General features: G+C 46.8%; 1 protein-coding gene across 1 annotated transcript in view; it reads right to left on the reverse strand.

The window, feature by feature from the left end:
- The window catches only part of Igf2r (insulin like growth factor 2 receptor), an 89,212-nt gene that overhangs the window by 34,631 nt on the left and 39,503 nt on the right, over nt 1-15,078 (reverse strand). Inside the window, exons 7-16 of the mRNA XM_076926656.1 lie at nt 14,973-15,078; nt 10,837-10,999; nt 10,527-10,692; nt 9,600-9,703; nt 6,345-6,509; nt 4,036-4,176; nt 2,842-2,985; nt 1,451-1,588; nt 738-885; nt 20-194 (exon numbers count right to left, since the gene is read on the reverse strand). Of these exons, the coding sequence (XP_076782771.1) occupies nt 20-194; nt 738-885; nt 1,451-1,588; nt 2,842-2,985; nt 4,036-4,176; nt 6,345-6,509; nt 9,600-9,703; nt 10,527-10,692; nt 10,837-10,999; nt 14,973-15,078 (1,450 nt within the window). The remainder of the gene's footprint in view (nt 1-19; nt 195-737; nt 886-1,450; nt 1,589-2,841; nt 2,986-4,035; nt 4,177-6,344; nt 6,510-9,599; nt 9,704-10,526; nt 10,693-10,836; nt 11,000-14,972) is intronic.

Below are 15,078 nucleotides of genomic sequence, written 5' to 3' on the forward strand. Positions count from 1 at the left end.
TACCCAAGAGAATTCCCACCTGATACTCTGGGAAGCCCACTCCAGCGTCACGGTCACAGAGGAAGGTAATCAGTGTAGCTCTCGGTGTGTGCTTTTCGTTGTTATAGGGTGTGCCATTCCTGTAGCTCAGCTGGATCATCCCATCATAGTAGGTAAGCTTACTATTACTCAGCCCCAAGTTCCAAGACTTACCACTAAAATGAACACAAAAATGTCACTCTGGAAGTGCCATGGGGCAGGAGCTCTCTAAGGCTACACAAATGGGGGCAAAAGCAAGGTCAGTCCAAGACACTGCAGTCTCTGGGACTCTCATATGCAGCTCTTTGGGCTGTACAAGGAGAAAAGACACACACACAGACACAGACACACACACACACACACACACACACACACACACACACAAAGACTTTGAGCACTACTGGCCTGTAGTACAACTCAATTGATTAGCACCAACCCTATACAGTAAGGAGAAATACATACATATTATGCAAGAACTGTAAAGCTCAAAGTTCACAATTGAGCATCAAATAAGGCCAGACCTCTCTCAGCCACTGTGATAAGGCTTGGCTCCTCTGGGAAGCTCAGGTCCTAGCATCCTGCAATTCTTCTGACGGGGTCTTCTCAGTATTTAAATGCTTATCAAGCAACAGTGTTCACAGGAAACCTAACTACCCCTGTATGGAACATTCACTAGCCCACAATACCAAAGAACAAACGCAGAATCAGAGGTTACTTGCCTTTTCGCTACCTGACAGGCCCCCGAGTTTGACTGACAAGGGTTCACGGATACGGGGCCACAAACGTTTATGTAGAAGTCATACTTCTCTGTCTCAACTTTATATGCACCATTCTTCTTTGTGAGTAGTGACAAATCAAAAGAAAATCCTGAGTAACATAAAAACAGCACAGGTATGTCAGGCCAGTCATGGCATGGGGACAGGTGTGAGCTTCTCAGAAACTCCTCCTAGGGCAAATCGATGTTGAAGAAGAAAGGCCACTTTACCTTTAAGCCACCGTCCCCGCAGTGACTATCTCCTGCCTGGGCACAGGTCCTTACCATTGCCCTTTTCCACTGTGTGAGCCCTATAATCCTGTTCAAACCTGTAACTCCAGGTCTTACAAACATGGCATAGCCAAGCAAGATAACCAAACTATGATGGCCTGCTTGTAAACTCCCCTATCAAGGGATTCTGGCCTAGGATTCATCCAAAAGCCTTTCAAATGTATGTGTGGGTCCTCTTGTGTTCAAGTAAACCCAGCACAGCCACAAATTCAAGATGGGCACTGCCACAGCTCAAGCACACACCAAAAGATGCTTGGGATTTTGTCCAGTGGTGTGAACAAAAAATTCTAAAGCAGGTTACACCTAACAGTCATGCTAAGTTTTCTGCAAAAGCTACCTGTGGGCCCAAGGCACACCAGACAACAGAGGCATTGCTTAGGCACAGACCTGCCTGGGCATCCAGGACTGTGCAGTTCTCTCCTTCTGTCTTCGACAGTACACAGGCAGCAGCCGTATGCCATTCAAACTCATAGGAACAGCCATCAGCTCCCGCAGCTCTCAGCACTGGAGCACTTTCCAGGTCACCTGTCAACAGGGACAGGAGGAGGAGGAAAAAAGAAAAACAATCAAGCACTTAATCTGCTGACTCTAAAACCTATTTCCCTGTAAAAAGTCCTAGGAAAGAAGAGATTAAAAACTGGTCATATAGAGTGGGAAATGTCACTCGTACCGTAGTGCTTGACTAGCATAGCATAGCCCTGTGTCCCACGCCCAGCACTGTATAAAACAGACACACATCACCTGCCTATCTACAATGCCAAGTCTTCAGAAGGTGGAAATGGGGACATAGAAATTCAAGCCCATCCAATTTCACAGAAAGTTCAAGGCCAGTCACAGCTATGTGAAATCTTGTCTCAAGAAAGAGAGCTTTTGGGGAAGGGAGTCTCCTGCAAATACTATATGATTTCATGGATAGGAGTTGCCTAGAAGGGGCAAGTCCACAGACAGGCAAAATAGGTGAGTGCCAGATGCTAGGGACAGAACTCTGGAGCACTGTTATTTCCAAGACGATAGGTTTAAGTGTGGAGAGATGAGAAAGCTCTCCAGATAAACAGCAGTAACAGCCGCAAAAGCCCAATGGCACTCAGCCACCTATCTGAAAACAGTTAAGACGGTAACGTTTATAAGTTTTCTGCTATATATAGTCTACCATAATAAAACAAGAAACAAAACATTCCTAGCTTGTGTCCTTCTCCCACAGCTGCGAATTTACACAAAGGAAACTTTACGGGGTGGGTGGAGAGGGGATACGGAGCATCTAAATTCCCAGCAGTAAAATGCTTTAAATAATAAGACTATGCCATGTCAACAAGGAAATCCCTAGAAATCATAAATAGAACTGTGAAGCATGGAACACAGATAGCATCCTGAGAACACTTGAAATTCATGCACAAATGCAGTCTTAGCAAAAAAAAAAAAAAAAAAAAAAAAAACCAGAAACTTATCAGGGGAGGGATAACCACGGTTGAGATGTTGCAATCAAGAAAATATTTCTAAGCCATTTATGATCCCCGGTGGAGGAAATTCAGCACTCCACACCCTGATCCTCTGACAGTCCTTATGCACAGGATGTCATGCAGAGACTCGGGACTCCTTTGGGGTATGTCAACACAACTCTCTGTAGACAGCATATGGTTTCTCCATTTCTAGGCTGAAATCCAGAACTTGATTCCCATCAGCAGAGACTAGAACCTAGTAGTGCTCAACACCGCTTTTCCATTCCACCCCACTGCAGAAACGATGGAGAGCTGAGTGCGCCACTTCTCCTGGGACATTACCTGGTTTGCACACAAGTGTGATGTTAGTTGTTATTTTCTTATCACTACCACAGTCATCACCATCAGAGTAAGAAAGCTGTATGTGTCCTTTCTCTTTTGTAGGAGAAGAAACAAATTTTCCAAGGTTTTTACTTCCATTCTTATCTGGGGGTGAAAAAAGAAGGTAGAGTGGAAAATTCTCATTATGTAAACATTAGAAAGTATACCAAGACTCAGCGGAATCCCAGCGGGTCACCAGGACCTTCTCTCAGCCCACTTAACCTGGCTGTGACAGAAAACTATTGAAAGAAACAGACACATCAAGGGCACCTCCTGCCTTAGCAGCGACATGTTGAAAAGGATACACCGGATTCCCCCAAAGGCATCTTAAGGACAGGGCTGTGTGAGCATCACCACTATCTGTAAAAGACATTATTCCACATCTAGGGCCTCAGCTGCTCTTAGACACGGGCCTTTCTCATGACCAAGCACAAATTCACACCTGTGTGGCACTCACTCCCCTGTGGCACCCACACTGAATCCCTGGCTCAGCTATTTGACGATATCTGTGCCTGAGTCCTCAATAAGATAAGAACAGACTTCCGTTACTCTGAGACACATCTCTAGTTCTGAATGCCAGGGTAATCCCCCAAATCCAACCAAGCCTCACTAATTTCTCATCCATGTTACTAACAGATTCTCCTTCCCCTCCTCCTGGCATCTTCAAAGTGCACCTTAACAGACACCACACACTGAACCTCAATGTCTCTTAAGACAAACACCTCTGTGTGACATACAAGACCAACAATGATGGCAAAAAGAGCATTCAGACATGCTGCTTCTCCAGCTGAACACTCCAGCAGATACTCTGCTTCCCCTAAGTGTCTGACCAGAGGCTGTTGAAAATTCAAAATTAGTTTTACAAGTAATGACAGTATTATTCTTCAAACAGGTGTGAAGGATTCTTCAAAGGTCTACAAAATGAAGACAGATCGTCGAGCATTTTCCAACATGGTTCTTTCTGCCTCGTAACACCTCTGCCACCCTCGGGACTTCAGAGTGCACTGGCTCTGACACTGAAACTTTAAAATGCTTTATTTTCCTGAGTATTTACCCAAGGCAGGAGGCTTAAGCAAAGCACATTTACGTCTCCCCCAAGGAAGCAGCTGGAGTTCACACACTCTTAGAGAGAAGCTGCCCTCAGGTATAACTCACCTACAGCACACACAGCAGCATCTTCAGGACAGTTCTTGGCCTTCCCCTCCTGCAGCACCCGGTGACAGACATTGATGAAGAAATACTTCTTTTCTGATTCAGCCTGGCTGCCATCCACTGCTTCCCAATTCTGTTCTGATTCTGCAATCAAACCCAAAGTCCTTTAGCCAAAGGCAGTGACTTTTTCTTATGGTCACATCTTAAAACAGTGACTAAGGTCAGACAATCTCTAGGGCTCTACAGTAAGTCATGGCGTCTCCACTTTCTCACTGAATGTATCAGGAACAGAGCATTCCCCAAAATGTTTTCTCAACCACATGAGAAGGTCAGTTGCTGTCCTGAGCCTAGTGGAAGGGCACAGGTCACACGCTGAGCTTCAGGTCCCATGGGGGCCTGAGCAGCCAAGAAAGCACCTACCTCTTCTACACAAGTTGACTGGGAGCAGGGTGGAAGGTCTGGCTCACAGAAGGTAAGGACGAATCCTGATAGGTAAGGGTGTGTGTGTGTGTGAATGGTGTGTTTGGGGGACAGGGGTATCATGACTGGGTGTTAAGGGTATCAGGCAAAGAAAAGAATAGTCATGAGAATGTGGCCTACCATCCCATAAACTGGCCCTGAAGGACACACAAAGGCACACATTCTTAACTGAAATGATCTCTTGGGAAGTTGGTAACCAGAAGTAAAATTTCACAGTTCTCCTGTAACAACACACCAGGTTTTTGGAAAGCTAGGTTCCCAAGCCCAACATAGCCTACAGACACACTTTGAGAGACAGCATGTGTGCCCAAGTTTTCCCCAAAGCACTGGGCACTGGCTAGAGGGAGTGTGGGCTGCAATCTCCAGGGTGGGACTTTCTGAACTCTCAGCTCACAGCATCCTCTGGGCTATCTGGATGGAAACACTCCAGATTCCTCAAAAGGCAGGTTGTGGCATAGTCTGCTAACTGCAGTAATGCACAGCTGTATCATCTCTCAAGATCCCAGTTTGTGTCTTGTAAAACACTGATGCCTAAAACTTTAAAAAAAAAAAAAAGTGTTTCCTTCTCTGCTTCCTAATGGCAGTTGCAATGTGATCAGGCACTCATGGTCCTTACTGCCAGGCCTTCCTTGTGATGGACGATATCCCTCCTTAAACTGTAAGCAACACACACCCCTTTTCCTTTAAAAACAAAACACGACAGAATCAAAACCAGAAAATGTTGTGTTGTTGTGTATGACTCAGCTGCACACACAGCTGAAGGGAGCAGTACCGACTGGAGTCCTCCCACCACGGCCTTGCTCCTTTTAAAGTGCTAGGGCCTGGAGAGTTTTCTGAAGCCCACATTGGCTAGAGCTACACATGTCTTAGCAGGGTTCTATTCCAGCGATTAGAACTTCTTCCACACTGCAGAAACCCAACCTTTCATTAGCACACATACACAAGATTCAGCCCCAGCTTCCTGAAGCTATTTTAACTCCTACAGAAATTTCCTGTGTTTCTACAGCTTCCAGGATGCTTAACTAGTAAACCATGAAGATAACTCACTGCTAAAACAATTAGCACGAACAGATCTTGACTGTGGACCCTGATCCTGTCTTAAACCGGACATACGGGAGATAGCCCTCCAACAGTACTTTTCAGATAGGCCTCCAAAGACAATGGGACAGACAGTTACAGCTGGTACTGACACGAGTCACTCTGTCTTAGGAGACGCAAGGCTCCTAAAAACCTACTCTCATCTACCTCATCTATTTTCAGCAAGATGCCACCCACCTCGGCAGTGTGACATGTGGGCTCTCGGCAGTAGTTAGTCACCCACTACTTTCAATATAACACATGCTCTAACAGTTTCTGCAATGAACCCCCTCACACTGACATACACTGTGATTCACCATGCCATCCATGCTGGACAACCCTCCCAGGACTACAGATCAGGGGCATGCTGATCCCCTTTCAGTGGCAGTAAAGAGGCAGTCATATGAAAAAAACAGAAGCTCAGGGTGTAGACATAACAGAGACCCAGCTCCACCAACCTCCTCAAACCCAAAAGGTTGCTAGAGAAACTGTCTTTAAGCACAGTGCCCAAGACCTGTCGTAGCAGGTCCTGGAAGTTCTAACTAAACTGTAAGGTGAGCCACAACTCAACTAGAAGAGGTGAGGCTCGGATGCACGTAGTTCACCTCCTAACTCACTATTCCTATCCTGTGCTGTAGCTAGGAGGGAATGAGGGCCATGACTCAGCTGGCAATTCAAAGTGTTTCCCCAAACTACTGGGATCAACTGTCTCCTGTGAACACAGTGACTACCGATCCCAGAAAGGTAAGCAATACCTGAGTGACGCGCCAACACAGACAGGTCATAACGTTTCTTGCCGTCGACAGCCCCGCAGAGGAGATCTTCTTTCTCTTTGACACAGGCATATTTAGTGTCCCATGTGAAGAAGTAGGTGCAGTCCACCTCACCTGTGAACACAGGCTCTCCTCTCCCATCTTTACCTACACATGCAAAGCCACAGGAAAGCACACAACTTGTTACATGACCCAAACCCAGGAACTTCTGAAGAGCCAAGAAAGAAGCAGAAACCAGCATCAGTGTCAGCTCTCCAGCCGACACTGCTACCCAGAGCCTGCCTTAGTGTAGTGGTACTCAGTATGTCAGGGAGGAGATGGAGAGAGAATTAATGAGGGCCATAGACCAGAGTGAAATGTTTTTGCTGCTCCAGGCCGCAGTCACATGGCAAGGGACTCACCAGGAGTACAAAGAGAAGAGTACAGGCACCAGAACCCAAGTTCCAAGAGTATAAACTACTGAGTGAGCAAAACCCGAGGTCTCCCCAACACCTATACCAGGGAGGCAAATGGAGGCAAAAGCACAGAGCAGTTCCTTGTTCAGCTAGAAGAAGGCAGGATCTCACATTCCTCCACAAGGGTAGGAACACATTCCCAACACCAACGCTGGCTGCACCCGCACGCCCCACCTTTCAGTGTATGTGTCTGTGAGGCCCTAGTAGAGTCAACACCACGTCCTCCTCCACCCACAGAGGCCCCATCAACAGCAGTGCCCAGAACAGCACAGCTCTGCTCCTCACCGGCCACTTCTCCCTGGCCTGGGATTGGGCAGAGAATTGCCCTCCCTCTGGAAACCCTATCCCTTGGCCTTTCCCAGCGGCGGCCACTGGCACAAAGCTGCCCTTTTTCCACTGTTGGTGGTTTCATAATCCCAGCCAGCTGCACCTCCCCTGTGTCTGCCTGTATCCTTGAGGTGTGTCTGAACAGTTTCATGTTCTAAGGAAAGGGGAAATTAGGTTTTATAGCCAAAAGCAAATGAGTTCTCAAGTATAATTTCTATAAAGTCTTGAACTAAACCACTAGGATTGAAAGGCCAAAAGCAAACCTATCCCAAGTGGAATATGAGCCAGACAGTAACACAGTTAAAGCAAAACAAATGTGGAAAAACATTAGTGATTGTTTTAGAGCCATGGTTCTCAACCTTCCTAATGCTGTAACCCCTTAATACAGGTCCTCATGTTTCGACCCCAACCATAAAATTATTCCGCTGCTACTTCATAACTGTAATTTTGTTGCTGTTATGAATGTGATGTAAATATCTGCTCTGCAGGATATGTGATATGTGACCCCTGTGAAAGGGTCATGACACACAGGTTGAGAGCCACTGTTCTAGAGGCAGCTGTATAAAATTTCATTATAATGTTCCTCCTACTTGCATGTCTGAAAACTTTTATAACAAAAAGGAAAGATGAAAAAGAAAAGGCTTTTGGCACTAAATTCCAATCTTAACTCATTCAACTTTAGTTCCATATTGTCATGGTCTCAACAATAAGTCTGTCAATCTTCTATCCTCTTATCTGTCCTCACCTGGCTTATCAATCCACCTTCCCAGCATCCCAGAAGGAAAGCAGCCTGCGCTGTAAACCCTCAGGTCAAGCTTTAGTAAATGCCATGAACAAGACTACAGGAAGCAAAGCTGAGGCAAGAGAGACTTGGGGAGTCACAGCACCCGACAGGGTAACTCAAGCAGCAAAGAGACCAGATTGGAGAAGCTAGCACCCAGCCTGGTGTCTGCTGGCTGAGGACACAGAAGCAACAGCAGGCTTCATGGCCCAGGGACCAGGGAGAGAACAGGATCCAGAATTCCGAGCAAGTTGCCTAAGGCCCATTCCAAAGAAATGAGCAGAAGGAAGCCGGACCTGGGTGTGGGGAAGCACCCAACAACCAGTCTATTTTCTTACTCAGCCAGAGGCATGTCACAGCCATACAGATATGGCTTCACCCTCCATGAGAGTGAGCTTCCCTGCAGTGCGTGAGCTTCACCAGCTTACAGGTGACCCTGCAGTTGAAGCAACCTCTCCTCTGGATGTCTGCTTCTTAGCTATCCCCCTGCCCCACAAGCCACTGACCTGGATGACCTAGAGCCCCAGATAGAAAACTCTGCAGTCAGTGGTTTAGCTTTAGCAGTTTACCCTGTACCTAGCCATAAAAACCCTTATCTCTCTTTCTAGTCTGTGAACTCCCAGGAAGCCATCTGTCACCACAGGCCCCTGTGGACAGTGCCTTAGCAAACAGGCATGAAAGCATGCAAGCTCTGTAAGTGATAAGAAAGAGCCAATGGAAGACTCCAGTGGAAAAAGAAGGCCCCAGTAAGCCACAGCCCTCGGGGTCCTCTAAGTTTTGTGGCTCAGAGTTCCCTAGTCTAGCTCCTAACCTACCCTCTGCTTAAAAACTAGTAAGTTTGTGAGAACTTAACTCTAGGCACAGTGGTTGCTTCCAGATCCTACTATGAATCACACAGGAACTGGACCATGATCAAACCGTCCAAGGCTGACCATAGAAACATACAAAACAAACACGCAAGGGCAACAGCCACGAGAGCTTAGGCCAGTTGCACACAGATGAGAATGGAAACCAGGCCCACCACAGGATGAGAGCCCAGTGCAGAAGCAAGTCAGCCAGGAGTGCCTGAGGCAGAGCCAGAGGAGCTTAAATAAGACAGATCTCTAATGACAGAATTTTATCATCTCTCTACAGGTGCCAGGAATGCCTAATATCAGGACATGAAGAGTAGACAAGCCAGTGACGCAGGGGTCCCTCTAGTCACCCAAAGGGAGTCATGACTTCAGCTTGGACTCTTCCAGTGACATCCCAAGATCCCCAAATTCAAGCTCTACCACTCTATCACTCTGAAAAGATTGTTAAATGAAAAAATGAACACACTTGAAGCTGCTGAATGAAGCTGAAGTCACCTCTGCAGGGCCTCCCTCCTCTGCTGAGTGTGCCTGCAGCACAGTCCAAGACACAAACTCTCCCAGCAAACCCAGCCCTGGGCAAATTCCCAAAACAAACATGGAGAGCAGAGAAAGATGGAAACAGGATGTATGTATGCATCCTGGAGGGGGAGGGAAGTGAGGGGATTACTGCAACAGAAAACTCTGGGGACTGAAGGTGGCCAGGCCCAAAGGCAGTCAACTCACTCCCTACTCAGCAGCCTACTTCCAAGAAAAGACACCTGGGTGCACACACAAGCCACTAACACAAAGCGGGGTGGGCAGCACACACTCACTCACTCACCTGCAGTTTTGTTGCACTCAAAGTTTATGACACTCATACGCTGGAAGCCGGAGCTACACTCGTCACCTCCAGAATAGATTAGGGTGAGGTCTCCATCTGAGTACCTAGGTTGTGAACATACAGTGTTTTATAGAACCAAGAAAGAAACTTGAAGTTTAAAAAACTGCTTTGTTAAGCCTTTTGCATACCACCCACAAATCACTACTGACATGAACCAGCAGGCTCCGGAGCCAGCTGGGCAAGCGCCCTACGGAAATGAGCTCCAAATGTTCAGGCTGCTGGCCCCTTGCTGTAAAGTAGTAACGGCCTGGAGGGAGGGCAGCCGCTTTGCTGGCAAGCAGAAAGCTGCTCTTGCTGTCACTCTGGGACTTTATACAACATAAATAATGCCCACACATCAGCCAGCCTGGCTAGCAACGTCCAAAACCACCATCTATAAGATTTGGTGTAAGACTCAGTTTCAGAAAACTGCATCTTCTTCTTGCTTTTGTAAAGCCAACTACCAACTTAAGGTTCTAAGAATTACAGTAGGGTTTAAGCTATTTAAACTTGTGTATAATGCTAATAGTATTTCAGATTCAGAAGGAGAGAGAGACAGAACAGGTAAGAAAGAGGGGGAAGGAGGGAAAGACGGGGGGGGGGGGGGAGGGGAGCACACAAAGACAATAGCCACATAAACTGTAAACGACCTAAATCCCCTACAATATGTTCTTAGAAACAATACATTTACAACCAATAGTCCTAACAGATGTGCATTTATCAAAGTCAGGAAACTGTCCAAATGCTCAGGGACAAATGGCAACTTGCCAAAGTGCACAGGAAGCCGTGCTAGGCTCTGACTTACTTGTGCTCAGGGCAAATGGGAAGAGGAAGAGGAGGGAGAGCCATGGCTCACAAGTACACACAATGCACTTGACTATCACCCACCGGAGGGTCTGGTTCTGGTGTCTTCCTGCTATTTTGACTTGAGTGGAATCCGCCTTTTTCTCTTGACAAACAGCAGCCTCTTTGTTATTACAGAGTGAGACCTTTGTGTCCCCACAGACATTGATAAAAAACATATATTCTCTTCCATCAGAAACATAGGGAGACCCTAGAGAAAGCACAAAGCAGCAGAGTGCTCACCAGTCAGAAAGTGTGGTGTTTCTTTTAGGCAAAGCCAAGCCCACCTCTCCCCTCTCCCAGCTAGGTTCCTCCCATAAAGCCTGGGAGAGGACAGAGGGGCTCACACACCTACCTTCATACTGGGCCAAGGGACTAAGGTCAATAGTGATATCATGCTGCTCGCTGGTGAGGGAGCAGCTGTCGCTCTCTAAGTAATCTCTGTGGCAGGCATACTCGGTGATCCACTCAACTTCATAGCGGCAGTTGGACTTGGCAGTGAGTTTAGGAATGGTGCCCTACAGGAAGCAACGTGAAAGGATGCTATCAGAGTTTTAATACAATTAACACATACTTCCCATAGTCCCGGAAAGCCCAAAGACAGGCTGTTAGAACTCTGTATGTGACTGCATGGTGTGCACATGTGTGCTGTTCGAGAGCAGGGGGTGGGAGAGCATGTATGTGTGCAGGTGTACCCACCCATGTGTATGGAGAGTGTGTATGTGTGCAGGTGTACCCACCCATGTGTATGGGGAGTGAGTATGTGTGCAGGTGCACTCACCCATGTGTATGGGGAGTGAGTATGTGTGCAGATGCACTCACCCATGTGTATGAGCCACAAGTCAACCTCAGATGTCTTCCTCTAGTATTTCCCACCTTGTTTTGGGGGAGCTTGGGGTGGATTTTTTTTTTTTTTTGCAGGCAGAATATCACACTGAGCCTGGAGAGTGCTGTTTCTGCTAGACTAGCTGGTCAATGAGACCTAAGGATCCAGTGTTTCCTAACACACCCCATTCCCGGCACTGAGGTTATAGACATGGGTGTCTGAGATTCAAACTAAGATCCTCATACAGAGAAAGCAGTTTGTTGGCTGGGCCATCTCACCATAATATAAAACTTCCTTTAACCTCGTTTCCTCTACTGGACTTGTAACTGTACTTAGTTATAATCTTATACTTACACCCTTTCTGATCACCTTGAGTAACACCAGCTTCACTTACCAAGTCCACTCTGAAGTGCATCACTGGAGAACCATTACAACCCTAGCAAGCATTACAGGTGGCTCCAAGCCTTCAGCTGAGGAGTACTGCCATGCAAGAGCACCGCCATCCATTGCCTTCTCTAAACCCAGTATAGACATGCATACCTATTATGCCGGCAACCTTGAAAACTTAACTCTGTAGGTTTGAGGTAGGCTTGAGCTGACCTACATAGCAAGACCCTCTCAAAAGAACACAGTGTGGGCTAGGGAGGTAGCTCAGACAGTAAAGTGTTTGCTGCATGAACATGAACCCCCAAGCTGAGTGAATGCCCAGACCCAGGTAACAAGCCATGTGTGATAGTGCACACCATGCACCCCTGAAGCTCAACAGATGAATCTGGCAACCACCAGGTCCCAGTGAGAGTGTCTTTTTTGAAATAGCAGAGTAGATGGCTACTGAAGAACAACACCCAGGGCCTCTAGCCACCATACACAGTATATGCACATGCACTGTGCATACAACAACAACAACAACACACACACACACACACACACAGAGTTCTTCTGAGTAGGTGGAACGGTTCAGCAGGTTCCTGCTGTTAAGCTTGGCAGATGATCTGAGTTCCATCTCCAGGACACCCATGGTAGAGGAGAACCAAGCTGTCCTGACCTCCACGTGTACACCCTCACACATGCATGTGCAAACAAACATGCGTAACTTTAACAGTTCTTTAAGAAGCTGCTCCAGATGAAGCTAAGATTTCCCCAGTTCAGCAAATGTACTCTGCCATTCTGTTCTTCAATCTTTGGTGGGAACCACAAAGGAGGCCAGCAGGTTTCCAGCTCATGAGTCAGTCTCCTTTTTAACCCTTGGAGAAACTAAGCCACTGGGCTGAGGAACAGTAAGCAGTACTAGGCACCTAGTACTGGGGTGTGTTAGGCACCTAAATTCCCTCAGTATTTTCTAAACACCTGCTAGAGGCCAGCCATGGTTCACAGCAGATCACACAATTAGATGGCAGAGGCCCAACCCTCCTCTGTTTGACTAAAACATGATGCTTCTTCCCAGCATGGGTCTCAGTATAGCTTGCCAAGGAACTGCAGAGTGGAGTGGTGAGATCAACACCAGAGACCTACACAGCTTCATTCACTGTCAGAAAGCAGGCTCAAGTGATGTGGGTGTTGTGAGAAGAGGAGGGAGAGAATAATCGATTGCTAATAGGCAAAAGCATCCCTAGGGGAGGGAGGAGATGAAAACTTTCCACAATTAAATTGTGGTAAAGGATACAAATTAAGCAAAAACGCTAAGGCCCAAACAGGTGAATTTTACAGCACGAAAAAATTCAATTATCTGTTTTAAAAAGAATGTAACAAGAAAAATATTTATTAAATACCAGCTAAAGCATTCAACAAGTCAACAAAATATGTACAAACATCCCAAGGGCTATGGTAGTCAAGCAGAGTCAACACAAGCACACACTCTGTCCAGGTAGCAGCTTGAGGAGCAACCTCAAGGCCACAAACAGCACAAGCAATGCCTTGGAGCTCCTAGAGGATGACGGAGACAAGCAGGCTTCTAGTACTTAATCATTCTGGTAGAAACTGTTTCTTACCAAACACAGAGCAAGCAAGGAAAAAAAAAAAAAAAAAAAAAAAAGGAACCAAACTGCTGCCTAGAGCAGCTTAGCAGGATGAGATTCGACATCTACAGACACAACTGCAAAGTACACATGTATGTGAGGGCGCACACACATGTGCACACGAGCCCTCCTCACACATGTATGTGAGGGCGCACACACATGTGCACACGAGCCCTCCTCACACACACTTCACCATCAGATGGTATCCATCAAGCTGACGGAGACAGGAAAACTAGACAGGGTGCTCAATGGCAAGGTGAGCACCAATTTGGCTTGTATCCCCATGACCTAAAATCAGAGCAAACTCCACGTATATTTAGCAAAAGAATTCAGATCTCTTATTTCTACTACAAAAGAGCACACACACACCCAAACAAACAAACAAACAAACAAACAAAAGCCTTCCTTTTCTCACTTGACTGCCAAACGAGCCTGGACAGGCACTCAAATGACTCATGACATTCCGGGATGTACTGAAAACTTAGGTCAAAAGGAAGTCATACAACAGAGGCCCTCCTGCTCACTGACCTGACATCAAGATGTGCTGATGTGCATGCCTTACGTATAACTGGCAGTGCCCTGGGATCAGGTGACCCATAACACTCATAAAGCAGGGGCCAGAGGGTCTGCAAAGAAAAATCCAGGCTCTCATCTAGGAGCCACTCATTTACTTCAACAAGAGACTCTGTCAGTGACCACGTCTCCCAGCAGATGTCCTGCCAATGGCCTGGCTCTGACGCTTGTGGGTGTTGAGGGTCCAGCATGCTGGCTGACCTGGCTAAGCACAACTGAGGCTGTACCAGTTAGCCTCGTCACTCTCAAGGGACATCTGCAGTGGAGCCAGCATCCCCTCAATGACATCCCCAACACTGGATGTGGACACAGAGGTTGGCTGTGCACTGGGACATTAAATTTGCAACCTGCTTGATGCCACTACCTCTAGCAAGAGTCCCTAAGTGAATTCTGCCTCTGGATATTGGTGGTGTCACTTAGAGGTGGACTGTCAGGTTGTTAGATTTATTTCACGTGAGTTATTCCCACCTGCCACCCCCCTTTTTTTTTATGTATGGACAATAAACACCTGACTGTCTGCCTCTCTCCAAGACTTAAAAGCAACTCTCCAGCAAAGCAGCTGCTGGCTGGCATGCCCAAGGCTCTCAACCCCAGATGCAAGAACGTAAATAAATGAAATGAAAATTAAAGCAGCTAAGAGAGAGTAGTCATATAGCTGTGAGTGAGAGAGATAGTAGGTAGGAAATGAAATGGAGGCAGGACTGATTTTCTCCCTACAGGACTCCTAAGCTGCAAGGCTGGGAAGATAGCTCAGTATGTAACATTACTGCCATTCAATTTTGATCTCCAGAATTCACTTTCTAAAAAAGGCAGACATTGGGAACGGGGAAGCACAGACACTGTGGTGTACAGCTGGAGTCCCAGACCTGGGAAGGCATAGACAGGCAGATCCCGAGGCTCACTGACCAGATCAGCCAGCATAACTGGTTGTGGGAACCTGAGGAGTGACATCCTAGGTTTGTCTGGTCTTCATGTGTATCTACATACACAAACTAAACTCATACACAGGGACACATCACACGGGCAAACCTGGATGAGGATCACATCTTTAAAGTCACTGACGGAAAAGCCACTTACCTCTCTCCGCTCGGATGGGCACACAAATGTTACTGTCACTGCAGGGCTATGACCATTACAGAAGTCTGGCTTTTCTCCCTCTTCCTTCACATAAGTCAGAACAAGC

The sequence above is a fragment of the Arvicanthis niloticus genome, chromosome 28 (assembly GCF_011762505.2).
Source record: "Arvicanthis niloticus isolate mArvNil1 chromosome 28, mArvNil1.pat.X, whole genome shotgun sequence".
Lineage (NCBI taxonomy): Eukaryota > Metazoa > Chordata > Mammalia > Rodentia > Muridae > Arvicanthis > Arvicanthis niloticus.